We start from the raw sequence: 25,113 nt of genomic DNA, 5'->3' as shown, positions 1-25,113 counted from the left end.
GTGGTGAACAATGCATGCGCTTGTCATTCACATCAGACTCCGCCGATGTGTGTTTTGCTCTGTTTTGGCTGTAGGGCTGTTGGAGCCGCCCGATAATGTCTTCAATCATCTCTGCTGTCAACAGCGACGGAATCTAGTTGCCCTTGGGAAAAGTTGTGAAAAGGTGAGTGCCAGTATTGACAAACAAATAAATTCTGACAGCGCGGCGACTTTTTTGGGCAATCGGTCAAGGCTCCAGACACGGGGCCCGCAGGCTTGAGCTGTAAAAGCCAATGCCAGATGGAAGGGAGTGCGCAGTTGCTTTCAGCCTTCCCGCCACATGATATATTCTTGGGCTGGAGTGAAAATACGATGCATGGCTTTGGAATCTTGTAGCGAAGCTCTCAAGATTTAGAAGACTAAATGGGCTAAATATAAAAGTCAGGTCGTGAATTGAGCATCCGTCACCTCAGCTGGTGATGGAAGCTCTCTTCCGGCTCGTCAAATAATTGCGAAAACCGCAAAGAGGACTACGGGGTAGGGTGGCGGGATCGGTTTTCGTGGTGCCTCTCCAACGGCTACTTCACGCCTGTGTTTGCATTCACAGGCTTTTGAAGAGAGACGTGTGGGTCAAAGTCGCCTACCTCCTCGAAATTCATCTCGTCGGGATTGTCCCAGGGTTTGCCAAACTTGCCGCTGCGTTGCTTCTTCAGGGGCACCACCACGATGTAATATGCCCTGGTAAAACAAGATCTCGGTGTAAGATAAGATTTCAGAAGGATGTCGGAGCAACTTCTCAAATGTTGTCTTGAGATACGAGCATTTTGACAAGTTTGTTTCATACAGGAGTTGCCAATTTACCACAGGTTGTCTTGAGATACTTAACTTTAGTGAATTTGGTATTGCTGTACCGAAGATGGAAACTTTTTTTTTAATTCTTGCACTCAATATATACTTCATACATTAGTTTTTCAAAGTAATGTGAAAACAGAACAACTTAACATGAGGTTTTAGCTTTGAATGGCAATAAGACAAGTACCTTAAAGGCTTGTCATGGGGCATCAACTGATGTTGCAGTGAAACACATGAGAAGTGAGTGGTTCCTGAGCGGCACTCACCGCACTTTTTCTGACGTCTGCACCGATGGGAGCGTCACCGTCACCATGCCATCGGTGTTGGTCTTGCCAATCGGGTAGGGCTTGGTGCGGAGGATGTCGGGCGCGGTCATGGTCGCCACGCGGTGCTGCAGACCGCCGGCACTGTTGCCACGATTGGTCAACAGGAAGGAGTATTGTGTCTCCGGTTGAAGGCCCGTAATTAGTTTCTGCGTCAGTTTTCCGTCCACCTCCACGCTTTGCCCGTCATCGTACAGGATCTGGATACAAGCAGTGTTTGAAATAAAGTCTGCCCGGATGCCCGAGGCGTGTAACTTTTACGCCGCGCGTACAACTTCCCAAACCTCTCTGCATGAGTGACAGACAACTTTTTCCAGAAAAAAAAACCGAACCTGTTTTTTCAAATCAAACGTTTGCTTTATTCCGATTTCGAAATATTCGTTCGGTTTGAAATTTAGGAATGTCGGTTCGTTTGGCAATTTTTAATTTCCGTTCGTTTGGCAATTGACATACTCGGCAGCCAATCAATCAGAAGCCTGCATCGAATAACTTTGCGCCCGGACTTTCCCGAGCATTATCAGGTCGTGCATTTGCATGTCATTTTCAAAAGTAGACGCACAGAGAACACAAGAAAAATGGTTCAGTGGTTAGGAATCAAGCCAAAACCTCATCCCCAGAAGAGAGAATCAAAAGAAGCTAACAAAATTTATGACGCTGGTGATGGTGATGATTCAGGACGCTACAAAACGTAAACGTACATTGAGTGTCATGATCTGGTTGGCGACCAACGAGTGGCGCTGTCGGCCCCGCCTGCACCTGCACAGGTGCTGGTCGTCCCGATCAGTGGCGGACTGCCACGGTCGGATTGGCGACCAACGGGTAGCGATGTCAGCCCTGCCTGCAGCCTCGCAGGTGCTGGTCGTATTAATCACTGACACTTAAAAGGACTCCCGGCACGACCATCCGGTGTCGGTTCATTGTTTGTTGCATGCTTTGTCTGCAATTGCATGCATTGTATGCTGTGCGGGTGTTTCTTGGTGGACTTTTACACTTGGTTTTCTTTTGATACTTTTTTCTGTTCAGATCATTTTGATGTTTTACATTTTGTTCCCGCTGACTTTTATTGTAATACAATTTGTCAAACAACCTCCTGCTCCCTCCTGCCTGCTTTTTGGGATCCGCACCCGCCATCACCACCTTGCAAAATGTGACAGAATGAACCGACCAACCATCGGATCCCGCAGGTACAACGGACCCGTCTCAATTCCACCCTGTGCCTGGCAATGCTAGGTCCACGTTAGCCCACGCCTCGTCGAGTTTGAATTGCGTCACTCGACGAGCCGTAACGTCCACGTCAACGTCCGGCCGACACCTCCTTCCAGGTGGCCGTCCAGGGTGACACTGGGTGTCTGGCAGTGCACGCCCACGTCCAGCCACGGTGTCGTCGTGCATGACGAATTGAGTCGCATCCATGACGAGCCGTGCAACGTCCGCGTCACGTCAGTCCGAGACCCCACTCACCGCTGGATCCCGGAGCGGCTCAGGACTGGTCTCGTTTGCCCGGTGCCGGGCAGTTGACGCCCACGTCGGCGTCCGGCCGAGACCTGGTCCCATACGGCCGTCCGGGGTGCCACTTTGCGCCTGGCAGTTCGACGTCCGCGCTGAGCCATGCGTCGTCGCGTGAACGTGCGAGAGGGATGGTAAAACTTGGTTTTCTTTTGATACTTTTTTCTGTTCAGATCATTTTGATGTTTTACATTTTGTTCCTGCTGACCTTTATTTTAATACAATTTGACAAATAACCTCCTGCTCCCTCCTGCCTGCTTTTTGGGATCCGCACCCGCCATCACCACCTTGCAATACGTGACATTGAGAGCATCGTGGAAAGACTTGCAGCAGACGACGCAACACAACTGCCGGGAAGTGTATGGACAAACGACAACTGGAGCAAAATCATCAGCAAAGGATATTTACAACAAAATAATCCTTTGTGGTAGGTACAACAGTTACTTAATTTTAAAGTGTTATTCTGTCATATATTCTGATTATCAATCCTTTAATACTTTTTTGTGATTAGTTGTCCTATTGTGTGTCAAGTTGTGAAAAATCGGGAAGGCAACTTTTATGGCCGGGCAGGCAACTTTTAAGAGTTGTCTGCCCTGGTGTCCGAGTTTCAGAAACTGATACAAGGAATTAAATCTTTCACTTGCAGCATTCTCTTACTCTCTGTTTTGAAACACTATCAACCGCCACCCCCAAAAATTCAACTATTGCAGAACTTTCACCTTGACTCAAAGGTACTCCACATGCATGAGTTTACCGTGAAAGGCTGAGCGGCGTTGTAGGTGTCGGGGATCTCCCACGTCAGCAGCACAGATGTCTTCATGGCAGCTCTCACATGGAAATTTTTTGCAAACACTGCTAAAAGAAAGGGGGAGCGGCTGATTTAGACACGTCCTCTTGCTGCTCCCCTTTGCCATAACTTACCTTCATAAAACCTCCAAAAAAGACTACTGCACCCTGAAAACTGTCCTCTTACCTTAACACCGACCATAATATGCAATGAACTGACTTTTAAGACACAAACAAATGGGAGGGAATAAACGGCTGGACGGAGATGACAACTAAATCTGAATACCTTCTTGTGGTTACGAGCTGCCTTTTTGAGCTTGTTAGATGAATAGTGGACAAAGCAAGCAAGAGCTAAGATGAATGAGGGACTAGTCATACCTTGATCCAAAGGTTGTGTCCTGATTTGGACACTTGGGCTATAGGGACCGGAACCCTTGCTGGTGAAGGCACACATTTTAATATCGTAAGTGGTATCTGCCTTAAGGCCGTCCAAGATGACCATGGATTCGGGGGCGGTGATAAAGAGTTCCGAGGGACTGCGCGGGCTGTTGATGTCCTTGTACTGCAGTGCATACTTGGCGATTTGGCCGTTGCGCTCGGCCAGCAGCACCTCCTGCCAGCTGACCTGAATCGTGGAGGTTGTGGCGGCGTCTGCCGTGATCCACTGGGGGTAGCCACTAGGCACATCCTCATTGGTGGTCACCTCCTTGACTGTCTCTTCGCCAAATCCCACCTTATTGCGTGCCGAAAGCCGGAACGTGTACGAGGCGCCCTTATGGATCTCCCGGGTGGTATAGTGGTTGTCCCGCTCGGCGAACTCGATGACTGTCAACGGTTCCCGGTCTTTGCGGCCGAAGCGGAGGCGGTAACCTTGCAGAGGCCCGTGGGTGACTGCTGGCGGATGCCATTGGAGGAGAGCGGTGCCCATGTTGGTGGTACTGACCATTAGCCGAGGTTTATCGGGGACTATGGCAATAGACAGAGGCATAATGTTACTGAGCATGTTCCTGCAGCTCATACTGAGTGGTAAAGACATTCTAAACATGAACCCGCGCACATTATGGTACAGTCACCCACCTTGATGTAAATGCACAAGTCAACATACCTGCCCCATTGGTCATAACAAGTTTGGGCTTGCTGCGTGCGCCGTCACCCTTTGTGGTATAGGCCGCCACAGTAACGGAATACGTGGTCTCGGCCTGCAGCTCGGAGATGAGCATTTCCTGTTGAGAGGCCGGACTTTAACGACATGTTGACGAGTCGTTGGTATTTCACAGCGTGTACACAGAACAGGCACATAGGTAGGCATGCTTCCAGTGAACAAGGGTAGGGATGGCTGAGTCTTAATATATATTGATAGGCTGCCTATTGATGAACTGCACAAAATTCACATGCCATTCATGCTTAGGACGACAGCGGGTGTGGTGTTGGGGGTCGGGTTGGGAGGGAGGTAAGACTATCTGTTTGGACTACTCACATGATCAGTTGAATCATCATATTCCCACTGATTGGGTTTAGGGAAAGAGACAACACATAAAGCCAATAATCATTAATCACGTTTGCCGTCACTCCGCTAAATCATATGATTCATAATCCCAGTTATTTTCCCAATTTGCCTGTGAATTAAAAGGAGATAAATCGTGTTGTTCTGCATACCTCGGCATCATCCATCAGGATATCCTTGATGACGGGCTGTCCTAAGGGCTCCCCATTAAGCATCCTGACATAGTGCACCTGGTACCCCCGGATCTGCCCATGTTGCTTGGTGTGCATTGGTGAGCGCCAGATGACTTTAATTGACGACGAGTTGACAGCTTCCACCTCGACTTTACGAGGTGGCCCGCTAGGAACTGAAGGGACACCGTAGGATAGAATGGGACGGGGAAAAAAGGTCAACATAACAGTCAACCTATTGAATCGCGGTTTAGAATCTAATCTTAGAATCGCAAAATAGTGACCACCCCCGCAAAAAAAATGGAAAATCACAAAATTGCAGTGAGAATATCTCAACAATGGCAAAAGGGGGTAAAAATAACAGCAAAAATACTGTTGGTCTGGTAATAGACCTTGATCTTGAAACATTAAAAATGGGTAGAGTGGGAAAAACGTGTGGAGCCAAAAGAGTGGCTTCAAGCGATTCAAAGCTTGAAGCGCAGCAAGAATTTTTGGCTATGAAGCAAGCAAAAAATAGATGACAATAAAAATGATTCAACCACATCACAGTTGAAAAACATTTTTAAAAAAAGGCCTGTTAAAAAATAAGAAAGGGGAAAAAAATCCCACCGCCCACGTTTCAAAAATGACAGGTGGGACTGGTACTATAGGCCATACCATGTGTTGAAATTGAGTAAAAATGTAGTGGGGTGGAGAGAAGGAGGTAGAGGGGGGTCGATCAAAAGTCCAAAAAGTCTTTGTGAGAAGTAGGTGAAAGGGATTGTTAGTTATGGCTGTTATGGCTGTCATGGCGAAGAACTTTGGAACTGGCGAACACGTACCGTCCTCCTCGGTGCGGACCAGTTGTGGCACACTTTGGGGACCTGCTCCGGCATCCGTATGGGCGGTGACAGTCACGTGGTATTCTGTCCATTTTTCCAAGTGTTGCAAAAGATACTGTGAGCTTTCCGGGGGGATATCCGGGATTTGTCGTGGGGAGATATCCTCCCCTTCTGTGGCGGCGTACTGGATGCTGTATCGGGTTATGATTCCGTTCTGTGATTCCATCGGGGGCGCCCGCCAACTTACCAGGATGCTCGTGGATGTGGGACTTGAGCACCTGACTTCTGCGGGTGGGCCTGAGGGCTCTGATTTTGAGCAATTTGAGTTTTAGTGAGGCCGTAGTTTGTTTTCATTTTCATTGTTTTTTTTTTTTTAATTGTGGTGGTGATTGTCGAAATATCCAAATGGAAGAGGGGGAAAAAAGGGAAAATAAAGGAAGATGAGGACAAAGCACAACCAAAGATGGGAATGAACCAAAAAACACAAAATGTAACACAAAACTGATGATGAATGGAGGGTGTTTAGTTGGAAAGAGGACAGCTGTGCCTTGTGTAAGCTACCAATACATACATCATGTAACCGTTAACAATCATCTATGATCTTCTTGTTGAAGGCAAATTTGGCAAGCAGTTACCATCAATCCAAAAACATAAAGGTTGATGCGTTCAATGGGTTTTGTAAAGGAGAAAACTGCATTCGTCACCAACCTTTCCGAAGCCTGTTGGTTTGTGGTAAAAGCCTGATTGTATGACAGAGAAGCTTCCCAAGGAGACATGACTTTTGTTTAGTAGATTCTCAAACATGGGCATGCATCCCTCCGCATAATTGAGCCGTGTGCTGTCCAATGTCTGACATACCTACCTGAGAGCTGCTAGCTTGTCTTTTACACTCTTGTTTACAACAGACCCCCCACCCCTCACAAAAGCCCCATGTAGCCATCCACAGGCCCTTATTTTTAACGTCATCATTTTAATTGTCTCAATACATTAAAGATAAAACTTTGGTCAAACCCTTCTTTAGGTGGGCATGATTCATGCTAATCAGATAATGCTAGCCCCGACCAAGCATAACACAAAAGGCTTTTGCTACAATGACGACTTAGGCAAACTACATTGTCACTGAGGCAACAAATTGCGCGAGTAAATGACGGTGTGCGGACATCAGGCCCTCCACAGTACCAATTTTATTGAACGGTTTTATTAAACGGTCAGAAGCTAAACGGTGTCTGCATCTATGGGTAGTTTAAAAACGCCGATCATCGGCAGAGAAACTTGCAGGCTGCCTTTTAAATTAGATGAGCGAAATTAACTCACAGACATTTTTTGTGTTTGTAAAGAAGGCGCTCACAAAAATAATAAAGAAATACATAAACAAACATTTCTGCGTAAACAGTTAAAAAAATGCCGGTTTAAAATTCCGTAGAATTGCTTTTGGGCTTTGCAGAAAGTTCATTCTCTTCCCTATTTCACCATACAAGGTCAAGAGGAGGCTTCCAATGGGACACGCATGCCCTTTGGCTCTTTAAGACGCTCAGGTGATACCCTCTTCAAACATGTAGGCTCACCGTTTATTTAAATGGGAACATTTTTATTACCGGCAGGGTGCAGAAGCGATCATCGAGCTTTGAATGACGAGTGTTAGAATGTAGAGTTTTTCTTACTAGTTGGAGTTTTTTTGTTTTTTTTTGGTACACTCCGACCCCACCTCCCATTCTTGCATTTTTTTTTCTCTTTAAGATATCTTGATCTTTTTTGTTGAACACCCTCAGATTCCAGAAAATGTCTAAGCGGAAAGTAGTATCTTTCTGCCAGGAGGCTATTTTGAAATGAGCCAATTTTAGTTTGTGAAATAAATATCAAGAAAGTATATGCCACATGTGCATTTCCGCTTCGTTCAATGAATATTGAAATGTGTTTCGACATCATTGTTTCTAAAACGTTGAAGGTGCCGCATCAACAAGATTGGGAGATTACTGCTCACGATAATTTTTTGTGAGTCAAGTTTTAGCCCTTTTGTCTAAATCTCGAGCTCAGGCGTCAGACTCAATGCCCGGGGGCTACATATGGCCCACCACATAATTTGATGTCAAACATGTTAGCCAAATTTTGGACCAAAAATTTCATGTGTAATTTAAGAGAGTTCTTGTAAATTTTCATACGACCAAGATCAGAGAAAAATAAGAATGACACCCATTATCTAGATAAACAATAAAAATAAGAATTGTATTAATTTTTTTAAGAATCTGGAAATAATATTTCAACATCATATTTGAACCAGAACATAACAGGAATTAAGGCCTCAATTTTTCATCAGCTGTTGTTCCAATTCATTTGTTAGGCAGGATACATTTCAAAGGCGTCACCCAGCGGATACGGAAGGAGACCTACGTGTTTGCGGGGTCTCAGCGGAGATCTCGCTGGTGTATGCGCCAACACCGTGCTTGCTACGGGCCGCCAGACGAAAGGCGTATGTGGTAAAGGGCTTCAAGTCCTTCATGAGGTATGTCGTGGTGGGCTCGAAGCTAATTCGCCGCTGGAAAATGGAGACAAAGGTTCTTCAAAATGTTGCGGATTCAAGAGTCAAGTGGGGGGGTCGGCGAATGTCAATTGTTACCTCATCTTTATCATCCCTCTTCTTGTACAATAGATCATATCCCGTGATTTGATTCTCCTGTCCCGTCTGGACAGGTGCAATCCATGACAACAAAATGCTTGTTTCCGACTTGGCCTCACCCTTGAAGTCCGTCGGTTGGGAAGGAACTGGAATGAAGACGGGTTGAACCACAACATATTTCAAAAGAGCCTCATCTAATCATTCAAAATAGCCACAGCTATAAATCACAGCTAAGTAAATCAAAAGACAACATTTTCTTTCCCACTGCACGTTGACAGTTATTTGCATTTCCATCTTGCGAGTTCACCAAATTACATTTGTTGACAGCCCCTAGATCACAGGTGTCTAAGTCTAGGCCTGGGGGCCAAATCGTGCCCATTTTATTTGGCCTACAAAAGCAAATCAAACATGAGAAATTCCATGATGCTTGCTAATGTCCAATGTAAAAACAATAGCAGTAATTATTTTTTAATCAATTAATTTTTAATCAAATTTGAAACCAAGTTATTCATTAATTTGTTGTGAGCACGATATGTAATATGTGGATTCTAATGGATTCCCCAAATTCATAACGGCCTCCGAAAGGAAACTGTAACTACAATGAAATGAGGAAATGAAATCCAGCTCACCTCCTGTCTTTGCAATGATCTGCAGATCTGGAGAGAGAGGCCCATCGCCGACCGACGTGTACGCCAACACTTTGATGTAGTACGTTTTGTTCGGAATGAGGCCTTGGATGGTGACAAAGTTTGCCCCTCGGACGATTTGCTTTTCCCATAGGTTGACGTGCTGGTTGGAATCCAGCGTGTAGTAAACTCTGTAGCCCATAATCTGCCCGTTGGCTTCCTCCGGTTCTTCCCAGTTAATAACGGCCGTTGTGGCGCTCAGCATTTGCCCCCGCACCCGGCGGGGTGCCGTGCTGGGCGCCTGCTCGGCCGTCTTGGCCTCCACACTCTCGCTGGGTGGGCCCCTGCCAATGTTGTTGACGGCCACTACGCGGAACTCATAATCTGAGTAAGGACTGAGGCCGCCTATGCTGTAACGAGTGGTCGCCACGCCGTCAATTTCCTTGTACAAATCATCCGAGTACTTGGACTTGTGCTGGACGATGTAGTATGACACCGGTTCAGGATTGCCGGAATCCCACGTCAGGGTAATGCTCGTGGCTGTGCGTTCGGTGACCACCGGGATGCCGGGATTACGAGGCAAAGCTGTGGGAATGGAGTGGTTATAAATCCGGGACTGAACTGCAATGTATGAAATTCTACATGGAACTTGATCATTCATTCATTCATTCATTCATTCATTCACATATTTACTTATTTGGATATGTATTTATTTTTGTATTTATGTATTTATGTAATTGTGTATTTGTGCATTTATTTATTCATTTGTGTATTCCTTTACTTCTTAGTCATATTATTTGTTATTATGTTTTTTTTATTTTATGTTACTTCCGGGTTGAGTGAATGCTGTGTGGCTGCCGCTGCTCACCCGCAGAAAAAATATCCTGTGACTGTAAAGTGTCCTTGACAGTTTTGAAAGGTACTTATAAATGAAATGTATTATTATTATTATTATTATTATTATTATTATTATTATTATTATTATTATTATTATTATTATTATTGGATTGGATTAGATATGCCTTTATTAGTCTCACAGTGGTGAAATTTACATTTCATTTTTATTATTAGTTCACTGATTTACAGTAAAGTCTCGTTATAACGATATTCAAGGGAGTCCGAAAAATATTGATATAACCGGGACTATCGATATATCCGACCCTGTTCGCATGTAATTTTCTCTGTGCGTGCACAGAAATAGTATCGATATAACCGGGACTACCGATATATCCGATATCGATATAACGAGACTTTACTGTATTTATTTATTTAGTTATGTGTTCATCTATTTATTTATTTATTTATTTATTTATTTTATTTAATTTACTCAATTACTTCGTGATATTTTGGATCATTTCTTTATTTCTTTATTTATCTTTTTTATTTATTCATTCATTTCTTATTGATTTTTTTTGCCACAGACCAAAAAATATGTTCTGTACATCAGGATGTTTTTTTAACCTTCTCCTGAATGGACAAGATCTTCCTCTGGCAAAGACGAAAAAAAGTGTGCCATCCATAAAGCATGTATGATATTCGTAGCAGTCGATGACAGTAGCAGATCATAAAAATTCCACGCACGGAACTAAAAACCAATTGCTATAAACATCCATGATATCACCTAGATTTCTGGAACAGACAATACTTTCTTCATATATATCATCAATATAAGCCGCTCCAAAATGAGCAAATGCCGTTCGTGCGGCCAAACCCCGTGCAGCTGCTCGTGCGTACCAAGCCATGTTGCTCATCTCCGACATGAAGCTGCTTATCACTTGAATAATTCAGTGGCGAAATTTATGGCTTTAATTCCTCACACGGCGAAATATACCAGCAATAGATTGTCTTTATACGCCGCCTGAACTATGCAACAGGGAACCCTCGCTGTCAGGCTGTTATATTGTGACTAATATCTCTGTTATGTCTCTGGAACAAGAAAAGCTCGTCCCTTGTGTGCATGCAGTGGCGCCCGCTCGCCGTATTGTCCTCGCAACGATATGATTGCAAGTCGGATAACAAGGCGATGATCCTGTGTGGCTTTCCAGCTGCGAGATAAAACCGCCAAACTCGATTTGCTGGCATCTGGGATTAACGTAGTGGCGAGGGCGAAAGCGGTACCTTTGACGGTGATCTGCGCCACGGCCTCGATGACCCCCAGCGTGGACATGGCCACGCAGGTGTAGTTGGCCGACTGGCGGACGTCAGTCAGCTCCAGGACGTTCCGCCCGATGGGCATGTCGTCCTCGGGCGTTAGGTCCTCGGCGCCCAGCATCCACTTGACATACGGCATGGGTGAGCCAACCGCTACGCACGTGATGTTCACGCTACCGCCCGGCATGATCTCGTTGTCCGTGGGCGGGATGGAGAAGCGTGGCGGCACCCGACGCACTGCCACGGGACAAAAACATAAGGAACACACTTTAAAAGAGGCCCTTAGGGGACACTGCTGGGATGATTGATCGGGGATGGACGCGTTGGGATTGATGAGCGATGCGACATCGTGATGCAGTGCTGCATGCAACTTAATGTGATGAGCAACGTCAGGACCAAAACAACGACAATGAGAATAGTAACAGGACAACGCCATTAAAAAAAAAATGTCGAGAAATGTATACTATAATTTTGAATCAGAGAGGGTGGTAAACATTCATAGATTTAAAAAAATAAACAAATAAATAAACATGAAATTGCTCTGATTCCTGCACAAGGCCATCTCTAATTCAAAAATTGCTGTCACTGATTCATACTTGGGTCACTGAGTAATACAATTACATTACAATTATATTTCTGTAGCAAACAACATAACAAATTAAGAAAAAAACAATAAACATGTGATGAATACTGCTACTAGTATCTTTATATATATATTACTCATGAAGTAATTTAATGACGACCGGTTCTTACAATCGGGTCAATCATAAGAAAATAAAATAAATAAAATAAATACAAATCACACTTGACTGGATGAATTTCATAATACGTTTGTACTTGCATCCCATTCATTTGTGTCAGAATGCAACTCACGACAAAAATAACGACAACAAAACAAAACAGTCTGAGCTGTTGACAGAAACGTGGTCACACATAAAACACCCCAAATCAATATTTTACGGCACATGAACTGAAAATAAACAGTGTTGCTGCCTTTCATTTTTGGCCATCGCTTCCTGTACGGACTCTTAAGCCGAGCGGCCCGCTTTGTCGTCCATTATTAAATACTCCTGATTTAATTAATATCAGAACGGACGCCGTTGCGCGCGCTTCCCCGCAGACATCATATTACCCCGCTCATTTGAATATCATTACATTTGTGAGGGCTCATCATCATAAGTCGTATTCTTTCAAGGAGCACCCCTACCCCCCACCCAAGTCAAGTCTCTTGGGGGCAAGGTTGCTTTTACAGTTTAACACTTGTATTTAGTGCCAATTACTATCAAGTACACATTCCTCATGAATGTCATTCGGGAAGCTTCCGTTTGTTCTGTTCCGACACTCGTTTTCCTGGATTTCCGGAGGCCAAGCAGGAACACTGACAACATGCAAATGAGATGCAAATGCAGTTCTTGTGCGCGAACCAATATGGAGCACCGGCGGACAACTGAAAACAATAATAACAATACCACTTGAGCGTTTCTCTGAATGAACAGTGTGCGTTGTTATATTTAGAGAAAACAAGAAAACACACCAACCTTCCCGCAGCTCTGAAGGGGAGACGGAGGATTGTTTTTGGAGGTACACAAAAAAGAAAAGAAAATGAACACAAAGCATAAAGGAGAAAAACAAGGGGAGAGTAAACAAGCGTCCAGATTAAACATCTCAAAGGACTTTGCCTTCTTCACCTTGCTTGAAAAGATCAAATCACTGGCATTGGATAGGACTTTAGTCCTCAAAAGCATATATTGAAGTCGGAGCAACATGTAGAAGACAAAAGGGACAGTCCCTTTAAAAATTAATATGCCATTTGATTAGAATTCCTCATCTTGTTTGACCTGGAAGAAGATGGAACTGGGTCTCCAAATATTTAAAATTTTACTTTAATATTTTTTTATTTCTTTTCAAAACTTTACTTTCTTGTATAGAAGCAAAGCAAAATCATTGGAAAAAAACTGCTGTAATGTATAACTTGTGAATATTGTTTCGGAAGACCTCCCAAATTAAATCGTAAGAGTCCATTGTGACAACAGAAATGAACATTACAAATAAATTCAAAATATTCAATTCTATTTTCATCTACTTATAACCGTATGGGCTACTCTTTGTTGTTGCCCGGCATCGTGCACCGTAATTCATTTCCCATTTCGGTTCACTTTGGAGTATCTTATTTTCTCTCTAGAATGGAGACATTGTTGAATTTGTCTCCAATATTGCTGTTTAAAGTTGGATATTATCCCCTTTAACGTAGTTCCAGCCAGCCCTATCTTTAAAATGTCTTGTATATGTTCACCCAATTACTTGATTGCACTCGCCATGTTCCTCTTAGGCTAGCTTAGCATTTCATGTGGTATCTCCATCTTTTCTCATCATCCCTTCGTGAATGTGATTGTCAGAGCTAAAGTCGCTTGCTTGTCACCATACAGGCGGCGATAACAGACTTAGGAGCGACAGTGTAACATGGTTAGGCGCATTAATAGCCATCCGTTGTTAGCTAATGGTGAGCTAACTGTTGCTAGCTAACTGCCAGCAACATTTTTGCGGACCGTCTCATTTGTGTTTCTTCTCCCACTGTTGTCTTGACGCTTTACTACCACTTTTGCATTTGCAACACTCCAATATGGAATCTTTCCTCAAAAACCTTCGCATTGAAGCTAAATACTAGTGGTAGTCTTGCGTTGATTACGGGGAAGAGAAATGTTAACGAGCCGTAAGATGATGAGAAGGTTTCTTCAGCCGTCATCTGTACAAAAGTGAAGGTTTCGGACGTTTCGCCTCCTATCCAAGAGACTTCGTCAGCGAACTAAAGTCTGACTGGTCGTATCGGCCCCATATATATAACCCTAATGTCCAGACCTGGTGGCGCCGGACACAGCTATGATAGGTCCCTACTCTCAGGTTGGGGGGGGCGCGAGACCCCCCCCTGTGGCCCCACTGATTGTTCCTACATTCCTGACTAACGATTGGCCTATTACCCCCACTCCCCCCGGTATCACCTCATCAGCATAACGACCCTCATCAGCATTGCGAAAGTTGCCTAACCTGTTTTGCCTGAGCAGGCTATTGTATGAACGATCCAAATTGAACCTCACACCACCAGACCGGTTTAATGAAGGATTTTGTTGTTTTATAAGAATCGCCTCTTTTACCCCCCTTTCAAACCATCTATGTTCTTTCGCTAAGATTTTAACCTCATTGTCGTCAAATGAGTGGTTAGTAGCTTTTAGGTGCAAATGTACTGCCGATTGAGGCCCACTAGTATTATCCCTGCGATGTTGATAAAGTCTTTTTTTTTTTTTTCATCGTACATTTACATAGTACATTTGCACCTAAAAGCTACTAACCACTCATTTGACGACAATGAGGTTAAAATCTTAGCGAAAGAACATAGATGGTTTGAAAGGGGGGTAAAAGAGGCGATTCTTATAAAACAACAAAATCCTTCATTAAACCGGTCTGGTGGTGTGAGGTTCAATTTGGATCGTTCATACAATAGCCTGCTCAGGCAAAACAGGTTAGGCAACTTTCGCAATGCTGATGAGGGTCGTTATGCTGATGAGGTGATACCGGGGGGAGTGGGGGTAATAGGCCAATCGTTAGTCAGGAATGTAGGAACAATCAGTGGGGCCACAGGGGGGGGTCTCGCGCCCCCCCCAACCTGAGAGTAGGGACCTATCATAGCTGTGTCCGGCGCCACCAGGTCTGGACATTAGGGTTATATATATGGGGCCGATACGACCAGTCAGACTTTAGTTCGCTGACGAAGTCTCTTGGATAGGAGGCGAAACGTCCGAAACCTTCACTTTTGTACAGATGACGGCTGAAGAAACCTTCTCATCGATGGACCACTCCTGTACGACTGAGAGCTTACACAGACGAGCCGTAAGATGGACATATTTAGGCACCTGACAAGTGAGAAGTCTGAATTAATATCAGACGACAGTATTTGGTCATAGATGGCGTGTGTCTTGATCATGAGAAAAGATAATGATTTATGAAGTGAGTCTTCTCCTTCTTTTCCTTTCGGCTTTTCCCTTCAGGGGTTGCCACAGCGAATCAATCTCCTCCATCTATCCCGGTTTTGTGCATCCTATTCTCTCACACCAGCTACCTTCATGTCCTCTTTGACCACATCCATAAACCTCCTCTTCGGTCTTCCTTTCGGTCTCCTGCCTGGCAGTTCAAGGCTCAGCATTCTTCTCCCGATATAGTCACTGTCTCTCCTCTGGACATGTCCAAACCATCTCAGTCTGGCCTCTCTGACTTTCTCTCCAAAGCCTCTAATATGAGTTGTCCCTCTAATGTACTCATTCCTGATCCAACCTGGTCACTCCCAAAGAAAACCTCAACATCTTCAGCTCTGCTACCTCCAGCTCTGCTTCCTGTCTTTTCTTCAGTGGCACTGTCTCCAGTCCAAACATCATGGCTGGTCTCACCACTATTTTATACACTTTTCCTTTCATCCCAGCTGAAACCCTTCTATCACACATCACACCTAACATTTTTGATATTTTATGAAGTGAGTAGTTTTGTGAACACAATGTAATGATGTGACTAATGTTCAACCGGAGGCAGCGAGTTAATGTCGCTACAAATAAAATATTTTGCTGCCACAAGGCCCTTTACCAATTTCTTTTCCACCATTTTATAGTTTGAGACATCACAAAGGCAATAAAAAATTCTCAAAGTCATGCTATTTCCTCTTCCCAAGTTCTGAGTTTTTGGTTTTATTGTGAAACTGAGACTCAATTCTGAATTTGAATGATGAGTCAAAAAATGCTATGAAACAGTTGGCAACATGTGGGAACTCTGTGTGAAAAATGGCTGGCAGTGAACGAGTCTATTGGAGTTTATTAAAGACCCCTGCGATGCACTTCAACTTTCAAACAAGCAACGTTCCTGCTTGAGCACTAAACATCCAATCGATAGGTTGACATAGCTCGGTCGCCTTCAGAAAGAAGAACATTTGTGTGTTAAACAGTGCTAAATTCCTTGATACCCTTTCATTGTTTATCAACACAGGGGGCAAAAAAGTCAAGATAAAACAAAAAGCAATCGTCACCAACTGGGCCAGGTAATGGAAAGGGCTGGAAAAATGCAGAGCAGAGTGGATACTGTATAGCAAAGGTGTCAGTCATTTTTTTGCCGCAGGCTACATTGTAGTTACGGTTTCCTCTCGGGGACCGTTATGAATTTGGGGAATCCATTAGCATGTTTAATCCCCTCCATATTTTACATATAGAGCACACAACAAATTAATGAATTACTAGTTTTCAAATCTGAAGTACAAAATAATGACTGTTATTGTGGTTGACATATGCCAATTACTAATTTTGTTTCGGAATTTTAGCAAGCATTATGGAATTTCACACCTTTGATTTGCTTTCACGGGCCGAATAAACTGATGTGGTGGGCCAGAGTTGGCCCCGGGCCTTGACTTTGACACCTGTGCTTTCTAGGTTCAGACATCAGTGCGGTTAAATGAACAAACAATCACTCAATCCAAATTAGAAGATATTCAAAAGCTACAACACCGAATGAGGCCCGCCGTAGGCTTTTTAACAAACAACTTTTTGTGTGGTTATCATACCTCGTACATACAGGTTGGCCGGCGCCGAATAACGTGTCCCGTCGTTATTGGTGGCAACACACTCATACTTTCCCTGGTCCGACTCCTCACTCTGCTCAATCTGCAGGGCTCCTGTTTGGGAATCACAAACAGGGTGGCAGAGGAGAATTAAAGTCTGCCAATAACATAACAAGCATTTTTTTTTGCAAATGACGAAATATGAACGTTCTGATTGATTTGTTTGATCCACTATATTAGCTTCATCGTGTGCAAGACTCTTGAAGATGCAATCTTTTTGCGAACCTCCAAAGTCCAACACCATTGTCCGTGATGACTTCTCATCATTTGCAATACAAATAGTCTGTGACAGGGTTCAATATGACCATCTTTAACATTTTTAGGTAATGAGAAGGCATGTCTTGTATGAGCTCAGTCCAACCTCTACGACCTAATGTTGAACTTATTGATTAAAAAAAAACAATGTGCACTGCAAGCAATAATACATGTTATTGTGTTTGTTGCGGTCTGGCAAGATTCGAGCGAGTCTTTTGAGATTATGCTTCCATTTATTTATTTATTTTTTTCCTGCCTTTCTGACAATGACCACGACAAAGCGTCTGTGCTGATTTCTTCAACGTATAATTCAGCAATTTGGATACGAACATGTTAAAAATTATCATTGATCATGAGCAATATGTGTTTTTGTTATTGTTATGTTTATTATATCAAAAGGCAAATTATAATTTGTTGTAAAAAAATAAGAATAAGAAAAACAATTATTCTATGGTAAACTATTTTGTATTTTTTTTTTTTTTGGTCCCAAATGGTCCGCATCCGTAAGGTATTTGACTTTGGAGGTAACCTTGGATAATATTGAGTAAACTAAACAGAATTCAGAAAACAATCAAGACACTCATCCTATTATGCCAATTTGGGGCTGGGGTACATGATGTAACCTGACTGGTCAATATGGGAGTGTGGGTAGGGGGTGAGTGGAACTCTTTTCGGGGAGACATGGATCAAACAAAAGAGGTTCACAGTCGACGAAAGCAGTTGAACAAGAAAGGACAATTGAAAGGAATTTTTTTCTGAATGATTTTTTAGCATATTCAATCACAAATCGGCTGTCATCTGTATTTTTTTTCTCATTAAAAAAGGCAGCAATGAGCAAAAAAAAAAAAAAAAAATTGCTGCTCGTGTGGGGGCAAGGGTGAAAAAAGAGCAATTGCAGGAAAATGCGAGGCAAATCTAACACATAACCCTCCGGAACAAAACTTGTTTGTTTGTTTTTGACATGCAAATCTTGGCAAGAAATGCATGTCAGCACAACTTACAACCTTGCGACAACCCTTAGCTGAAAAATAAAATACAGGTGTATTAGAGGACAAAATTCAAAATGCCCCTGAGCCAACAAGAACCAACCACTGCTTTTTATGTATTTTGATTTTCAAAAGACACCCAATGAAATCCACAATGGGATCAGCAGTGTGGTGTCACATTGACCAGACCAAAAAAAAAAAAAACTGCTGTGTCTTGCCGGGTCAACATGGCCAAAAATTGAGCCAATGCATCCACTTCCCTCCGTCCGACTCTACAGTTTTTCCCAAAGCCTGAAGACAAAAATAAAAATAAAAAAAGTCAAAAGCTCCAAAGAGGCAATAAAAGTCAGAAAAATAGGTGTGAAAGAGGTAAAAAAGCACCGTAGAAACTTTATCAAAAAAGTGGTTGTTTGGGCTTTTTTGTAGAGGTACAGGAGAGGAGAGCAAGTAAAAGAAATGGGAGGGAAATATTTTTTTTCATGTGGGGAGGGTGGCAGGGGCGTTGACTCCACAGCAAGAACTGCTAAGGGGGGGAAAAATGCTTGGTTGTTTTAGTTGGACAAAAAGAGGGACGCATGATTTTGCTATATGGCAAACAAAAATGGAAAAGGGCTTGACAGAAAAAAAGTAATAATTGTCATTGGATATGCTTTTTGTTGTTGTTGGAGCCATAGGAAGCATATCACAACTGGACTTGTGAAAGCGGAACAGAATGGAAGACATGAATGGAATGGAATGGAATCAACGAAACAGGGCGATTCAGAGAGGGTAAAATGCCATGGCGACTGAGAAACGGGACAACCGTGAAGAGTGGGTGGCGGTGAAAGCAAGAATGAACTCTGTTTTATTTCTCATTCTGTGAGGCGTCAGTTCAGCACGCTTACCTCGTATTGGCGTACCACCTGGGTGGATAATATGAATGCAAATAAGATTAGAAAGAAGCATTAGTACGTGTGCAGATAGAGGTCGGGGGGGGGGGGGGTGTGGGGGGTTGGAAGAAGAAATTTTCAACAATAAATAGACGATACTGGAGGAAATAGAGAGGAGAGACCAAGAGAGAGAGAGAGACAGAGAGAGAGAGAGAGAGAGAGACAGAGAGAGAGAGAGAGAGATAGAGAGAGAGAGAGAATAAGAACGTTCGGTGAAGGATTCAGCATTTGCGAAATCACAGGAACTTTCACACGGAGGAGCTTCTGAAGACCGTCTAGTGAAAAGGGGGGGAAGAAACTAAACTATGGAGGCTTTTGTGTGCTTGCTGAACATGTTACTTCGTGATTTTTGAATTTTTACATTTGAAACAACCCCGAGGATAATAAAAACAAAAAAAATGTGTCATCTAAGTGAAAGCCGCTGTCCCTTGCATGTGTAGGTGAACACTTTCTACGTGAGGGAGGTTTCTCTCTGACTGTAGTTATTATACCCATCGTAGTTGTAAAGCTGAAGTCATCGTCTGTTAGTAAAATGCATGCCATGCATTTCAACAGTTGTTGGAAATATGAGAATTAGTGGAAAGGGGGTGATGTGCGCTTTAGAGCTAAGCACTTACCAAAGGATTCTGTAGATTAAAAAAAACCAAAAACATATAGAGAGAAGAAAGACATAGGCGTAAGAATATGGTCATATTCTTAAAGTTGTCGGTTAACAAGAGGCGTTGTTAATTGCTTTGATCATCATTATCACCATGGCGCGAGGGGTTAGTTACTTCTCTTGAAAATTAAAAGAAAAGAAAAAAGAAAAGAAAACGAAAGAAAAAGACAAAGGTGGTCAAAAACAGACGTTGCCAGACGCTGGCACATTCAAGCTGCAAAACACAAGTTGTTTCCAGGGGGGGGTCAGTACACTGTCAGAAATAGGGGTACTGCAGGTGGTTGATCGGTTTAGTGAATTACCAAAACTAATTCAAAGACATCTTGATCACTTGAGGGGGTCGGGGGGACCCGTAGGAAGTTAACAGGTCTGTAGAGAGTGATGAGTCGTCGATATGTTTAGATAGGAATGCGGCTAACAGGATGTTGAAGGGTTTGTGGCGGGGGCGGGTTGCGTCAGTGTTATATTTTGTATGGAATGTATGTTTAAGTCCAACACTGAATAGGGAAGTATAAAACACAGACGCTCTAACAGTTGTAAAATAAATTCACACCTCCTGTAGTACGATGACATATATGTTTGGGTCTTCAGTAAGCCATTACTGAAGCTGCTGGCACATAATTACCAAATTACGTGCCATTACTTTTTGTTATGCATCGCCATTCGCCTCCTTCTCATAGGATACACTGGGAAGAAGGATTTCCTCCCCGCCACAACCAATCGTAAGCGAGCTCGGTGCCTCCTCCTCAGAGCGTCAGCTGGGAAGAGGGATTTCCTCCCAGCCCATCTACTCTACCCAGCTAATTGTAAGCGAGCTCGGCGGGTCTGGGCCTGAAACCATTTGCAACACTTCAGCGTAGTCAGCCTTGGTGTCTGTAAACATCCAGCCCTTGAAACTTCTAATGTGTCTATGTGTGTGCGTGTGCGTGAAGCACAGTACGCAGGCAATCGCAAGCGAGCTTGGCCGGAAAAAGGTGCACAATACAAAATCTAACTTACAGCATCTCTGTCCAAACATTTTTCGATATACTGTGCCTGAAAAATGTTAGTATGTACCTTAACGTTGTAACTCGAATGTTCATAAGTTGGGGGGTGTCTGTATAGGAAGTTGATATGGTTGTAGAAATTGGGCTAGCATGGGAAGTTAATGACATCCCAAAAGATTCCTCTCATACAAACTGCTAGTGGGAATGCAGCCTAAAAGTCGATACTATACTCTCCGACTGATTGCTGGATACAGAAAATGGAGTCGGAATCAGTGCAGTCTGTATTTTTCGGACTATAAGTCACAGTTTTTGTTGTCACGAGCCCACGAGTTACCACTTTGGTGTGAGACACATTCTGAAATAAGTTTCATGTGGTATATGTACATTTGACTAAAAGAAGGTGCTCTAGGCATCGATTAGTCGATGATGAGTCTGACGTAAGTGACGTAGAAGAGGAAGCACATCTTTAGAGTTGACCAGGTTTTTTAAAAGCGACACACGGAATGAATATTTCACTGGATTTAGTTTTTTTTAGAGTGACACGGATGGTTTATTATTTCTTTAAAGGACAACCGAGGTCTCCGGACAAGTTGTGTCCATAATTTGTAAAATGGCTTCAAATGATTTCTACTGGGCGTATTTTAATAAGATTCCACAGCATATAGCTATATTTTACGTTTTAAGACTCGCACTGAACATTCAGGAAGTCTTGTTTTTGAGTTGGTGACAAGGCCGTACGTGGCGTCAGAAAAGGCGTCCTCACCGTAAAAAAGACGCATTGTAGCGTCTTTCAATCACGTCAATGTATTTTGCTGTACTGTTTTTTTTTAAACCATGTCTTACACCCAAAAGCCGCCAGCAGAGGGAGGCAAACTCCATGGAAGGAATATATCAGCCTGTGGAAACGGGCTGATTAATTCCTCACCGGAGCTGGTCGCCATTTTGTGCCTCTTTGTTTGGTGAGAGATTGTCCCCCAATGTTGCCTCAAAATGGCACGGAATAAATTATTTAATCCATTGCAAACATGTATGCTTTCTTATTCAGAACTATTTGAACCATATTCATAACTGGATGATTAACAAGAAAGCATATTCTCAGAATCTGAAGTCATTGTTTTGATTCTCCAGCAAGGCAAGACGTCTTGGGGTGACGTCACGAAATGTGGGCGGGACTTTCTGAAAATACCCAATTCGCAGGTCAATTTTTTTGCAGATTTTGGACACTAAGTCATTTTTATTGGTGTTTTGCATTTGACGAAAAATATCATACTGCATGTTTTGGGTATTTTAGATGCTATAAAACGTTTTTCTGGTGTCAGTTAAAAAACAAAAAAGTGACGTCGGTTGTCCTTTAAGTTTACATGAAGATACCAGACACGTTCTCGGCTCATTGGTGATGAGCACTGTTCTCCATTTTATTGCCTCTCAAGATGACATGTCTGTTCTTGATGTTGAATTTTATATAATCACCTCCGAAATGTGACTTAAACTCTGATGCGACGTATCTTTTTTTCTTCATTATGCTTTTTACGGCTGGTATGACGTATACTGCGCTGCGACTTATAGTCCGGAAAAATACTGTACTGATGCACCCGTAAAGAGTGACTCATCTGACTCCTGATGTCAATTTTCCAAGGCCAAAAAAGATGTGGCTACGTTTCCAAGGGTGTTAGGTGTGGATGGCATCACAGTGACAAGTTGTCGTACCCCTAAACATTATTTTTCTGAGAGTGTAAATTATGTCAAATTAAAGCAACAACAAAAATAAAACACATAGCTGCTATATAGACCATTATTCGTTCTTCAAATCTGATTTCTAATAAAGGTCCATATATCACACACAAACAAAATAACTTCCTAGAAGACTCAAGAGTATTTCATCAACTCAAAATCAAAAGTGAATGGACTCACAAAAACAAAACAAACTGCACCAAGGCGGCAGAAAGAAAAATCCCAAATCGGTTATAGCCTACGCATGAGGAGAGACAATTTCCAAAAGACTAATGACAACACCAAAAGAAACACACTGGGGTCAACTCAGAATAGAACTGGAAATATCAGAAAATGCCATTAACTACACAAAAAAATAGTCCTAAAATCAAAGTCACATGAAGGGGAACACAGATGACATTGAAAACATTTTTGAAGCAACATACCTGATCGCAGCTGTTTAATGCGCCCGTTGTTGTTGGTGGTATTGACGGGGAGGAAGTCTTTAAACCAAGAGATATCCGGGTCCGGGTTGCCACTGGCGGCACAGAGCATGGTGGCGGTTCGAGTTCGCTCCACTACTTTGAGCTGTGGGCCCATGTCTATGGTGGGGAAACCAGGGGGCAGCTGGTCCTCTGGGAGACACACATGAATTCAATTAAGAACTACAGTTTTAGGGCTCATATATTCAATGCCATTAGCCTTCCATCCATCCATTTTTCGAACGGCTTTACCCTCACAGGGGCCGCGGGGTGTTCTGAAGCATATCCCAGGTGTCTTTGGGCAGTACGTAAGGGACACCCTGAACTGGTTGCCAGCGGATGACAGGTCACACACAGATGAACAACCTTCAAGGCTCATAAGCAGACCCCTTGGACAATTCAAAGTGTTCCATTGACCTTCCATGCATTTTATTTTGGGAATACAGGAGGGTGAGAGATCATGAAAAGTCCACAAAGGAATGCTGGAACAGGAGTCATACCCTGCATCTTTTCAATGTGAGGCCAACATACTAACCACTTGATCACCGAGTTGCCATTCTGTCCCATTCCGAAAACCATAGCAAACGCACAGAATGGTACAACCCAAACTAAAACTCAGAGTTGCTCATCGCATGCTTTTCTAACTGAGTTTCTTTGGAAAAATTATCTAGTTCTTTGTTGGATGCATTTCCCGCACTAATTCCAAGTCTTGCAAGTTTAACATTCCAGCTCGTGTCATTTATTTCCCTACCACCATCCATTTGCGTGATGATTAAGATACAGCTATGTGTTTTCCGTCATCAGACAAAGAAATATCTCCTGAGAGCAGCTTCTCTCAAGTACATTTCACCAGCGTAGATCCCAGAAATGAGACTGCAAAGACAGCCAAATTCCCCCTTTAAAAGCCAAATTTGTTTGTTAATGGCGGGCACTATGGCGACGCCAACTCTCCTATTCAAGTGCTTTTTCATGTTCACTATGAACGGCAGGTGGCTTTTTGCTGCCAGGTGTACCAAGGACACACTTGATTTCCTCAGGTTTTAAGATGGGATTCGGCTTTCAAGTGCAATTCTTCGGCGATTGTTCTGTTAAACAGTGCATCCAACAAAAGTTTATGTTTACTTGCTTCGTTACATTGCTGCCATACGTTTAATCATCACCTTTTTCAGATGCATTTTTGTCACTTTGGAAAAAGACTTCGCAGAGATGCCATCCACGCCTGCTCGCCGCCAAATTACAATCATGGCCGACTTCCAATAATGCTTTTGGGTACTTGGCATAGCGAGCCAGAGCCGTGGATAAATCTCAGAGAAGTAAAAAAAAAAAAACAAACAAGTGACTTCAGAGTGAACCACAAACTTTTCTCCAAGCAACTCGGTTGTCCCTGCCTGAACCACTGCGGATGGAATTTCTCAGGCATGAAGACCTCACGGGACAGTATCAGAGCTGTCCGCTTACTCAGGCAATTACTCGATTCTACAATTCGACAAATAACAATCCGATCAATAGCCTGACGCGAGCCACAAGCTGCATCGCCGCCCGTCCAATTTATAAATTGCAAACAACAAGGTAAATGTCAAGGGGATTCCCAAGCAAAATAATTACACGGTTTCAGTTTACCTGATGGAGTCATATCATTTTACCGTCATTTCCGGACTGCTTTTGTCACACACTTTCAACTCTGTGGCTTATTTTTATAAAGCGGCCTATGTCAAGATTTTTCTAATGCCCTCTAGGGAGCCCCCGAGCATAAAAGATAAGAGTGACACAGGTTGATAAATGCATGTCGAGGAAGACGCGAGCATCTGTCACACTCTTCCATCATGGTGTGGTTTGGAGCCGCCACAAAACTGGACAAAATCTGGCTTCAATGGACCGTTAGGACGGCGAGAACCAAGACAAAGACATGGAAAATATTACTGGCCTCCGCACCCTCCAGCTACTCCCCCCTACCGATCCCCCCTACCGATCCATGCCCACCAAATTCAGCAGTCCATCACTTTCTGTGAAATTTCATGGCTTGAACTTGACAAACTGACTTAGGGAAGTGACCCAGATGAACCGAAATCGCAACAAATATCCAAGACAGACGGGCGACTCTATATTGTCAAGCGTTCTATATTACCCA

At 43.2% G+C, this 25,113-nt stretch overlaps 1 protein-coding gene across 39 annotated transcripts in view; it reads right to left on the bottom strand.

The window, feature by feature from the left end:
- The window catches only part of ptprda (protein tyrosine phosphatase receptor type Da), a 348,859-nt gene that overhangs the window by 24,065 nt on the left and 299,681 nt on the right, over window positions 1–25,113 (bottom strand). For 7 of the 39 annotated variants that reach the window (XM_088990303.1, XM_088990302.1, XM_088990317.1 and 4 more), the window contains 16 exons: window positions 22,950–23,138; window positions 19,767–19,775; window positions 19,105–19,122; window positions 16,923–17,033; window positions 11,300–11,569; window positions 9,185–9,766; window positions 8,556–8,701; window positions 8,330–8,474; window positions 5,942–6,247; window positions 5,103–5,296; window positions 4,924–4,950; window positions 4,552–4,669; window positions 3,825–4,412; window positions 3,415–3,515; window positions 1,098–1,354; window positions 624–717 (listed from right to left, as the gene is read on the bottom strand). In XM_088990303.1, the coding sequence (XP_088846429.1) occupies window positions 624–717; window positions 1,098–1,354; window positions 3,415–3,515; window positions 3,825–4,412; window positions 4,552–4,669; window positions 4,924–4,950; window positions 5,103–5,296; window positions 5,942–6,247; window positions 8,330–8,474; window positions 8,556–8,701; window positions 9,185–9,766; window positions 11,300–11,569; window positions 16,923–17,033; window positions 19,105–19,122; window positions 19,767–19,775; window positions 22,950–23,138 (3,155 nt within the window). The remainder of the gene's footprint in view (window positions 1–623; window positions 718–1,097; window positions 1,355–3,414; window positions 3,516–3,824; window positions 4,413–4,551; window positions 4,670–4,923; window positions 4,951–5,102; window positions 5,297–5,941; window positions 6,248–8,329; window positions 8,475–8,555; window positions 8,702–9,184; window positions 9,767–11,299; window positions 11,570–16,922; window positions 17,034–19,104; window positions 19,123–19,766; window positions 19,776–22,949; window positions 23,139–25,113) is intronic. The other 32 variants (XM_088990328.1, XM_088990330.1, XM_088990329.1 and 29 more) reach the window with 15 other exon arrangements.

The sequence above is a fragment of the Hippocampus bargibanti genome, linkage group LG02 (assembly GCF_051943395.1).
Source record: "Hippocampus bargibanti isolate YZ-2025 linkage group LG02, ASM5194339v1, whole genome shotgun sequence".
Classification (NCBI taxonomy): Eukaryota; Metazoa; Chordata; class Actinopteri; order Syngnathiformes; family Syngnathidae; genus Hippocampus; species Hippocampus bargibanti.
Note: the sequence above shows the minus strand (reverse complement) of the source record. Positions and strands in the feature narration are given on the sequence as shown.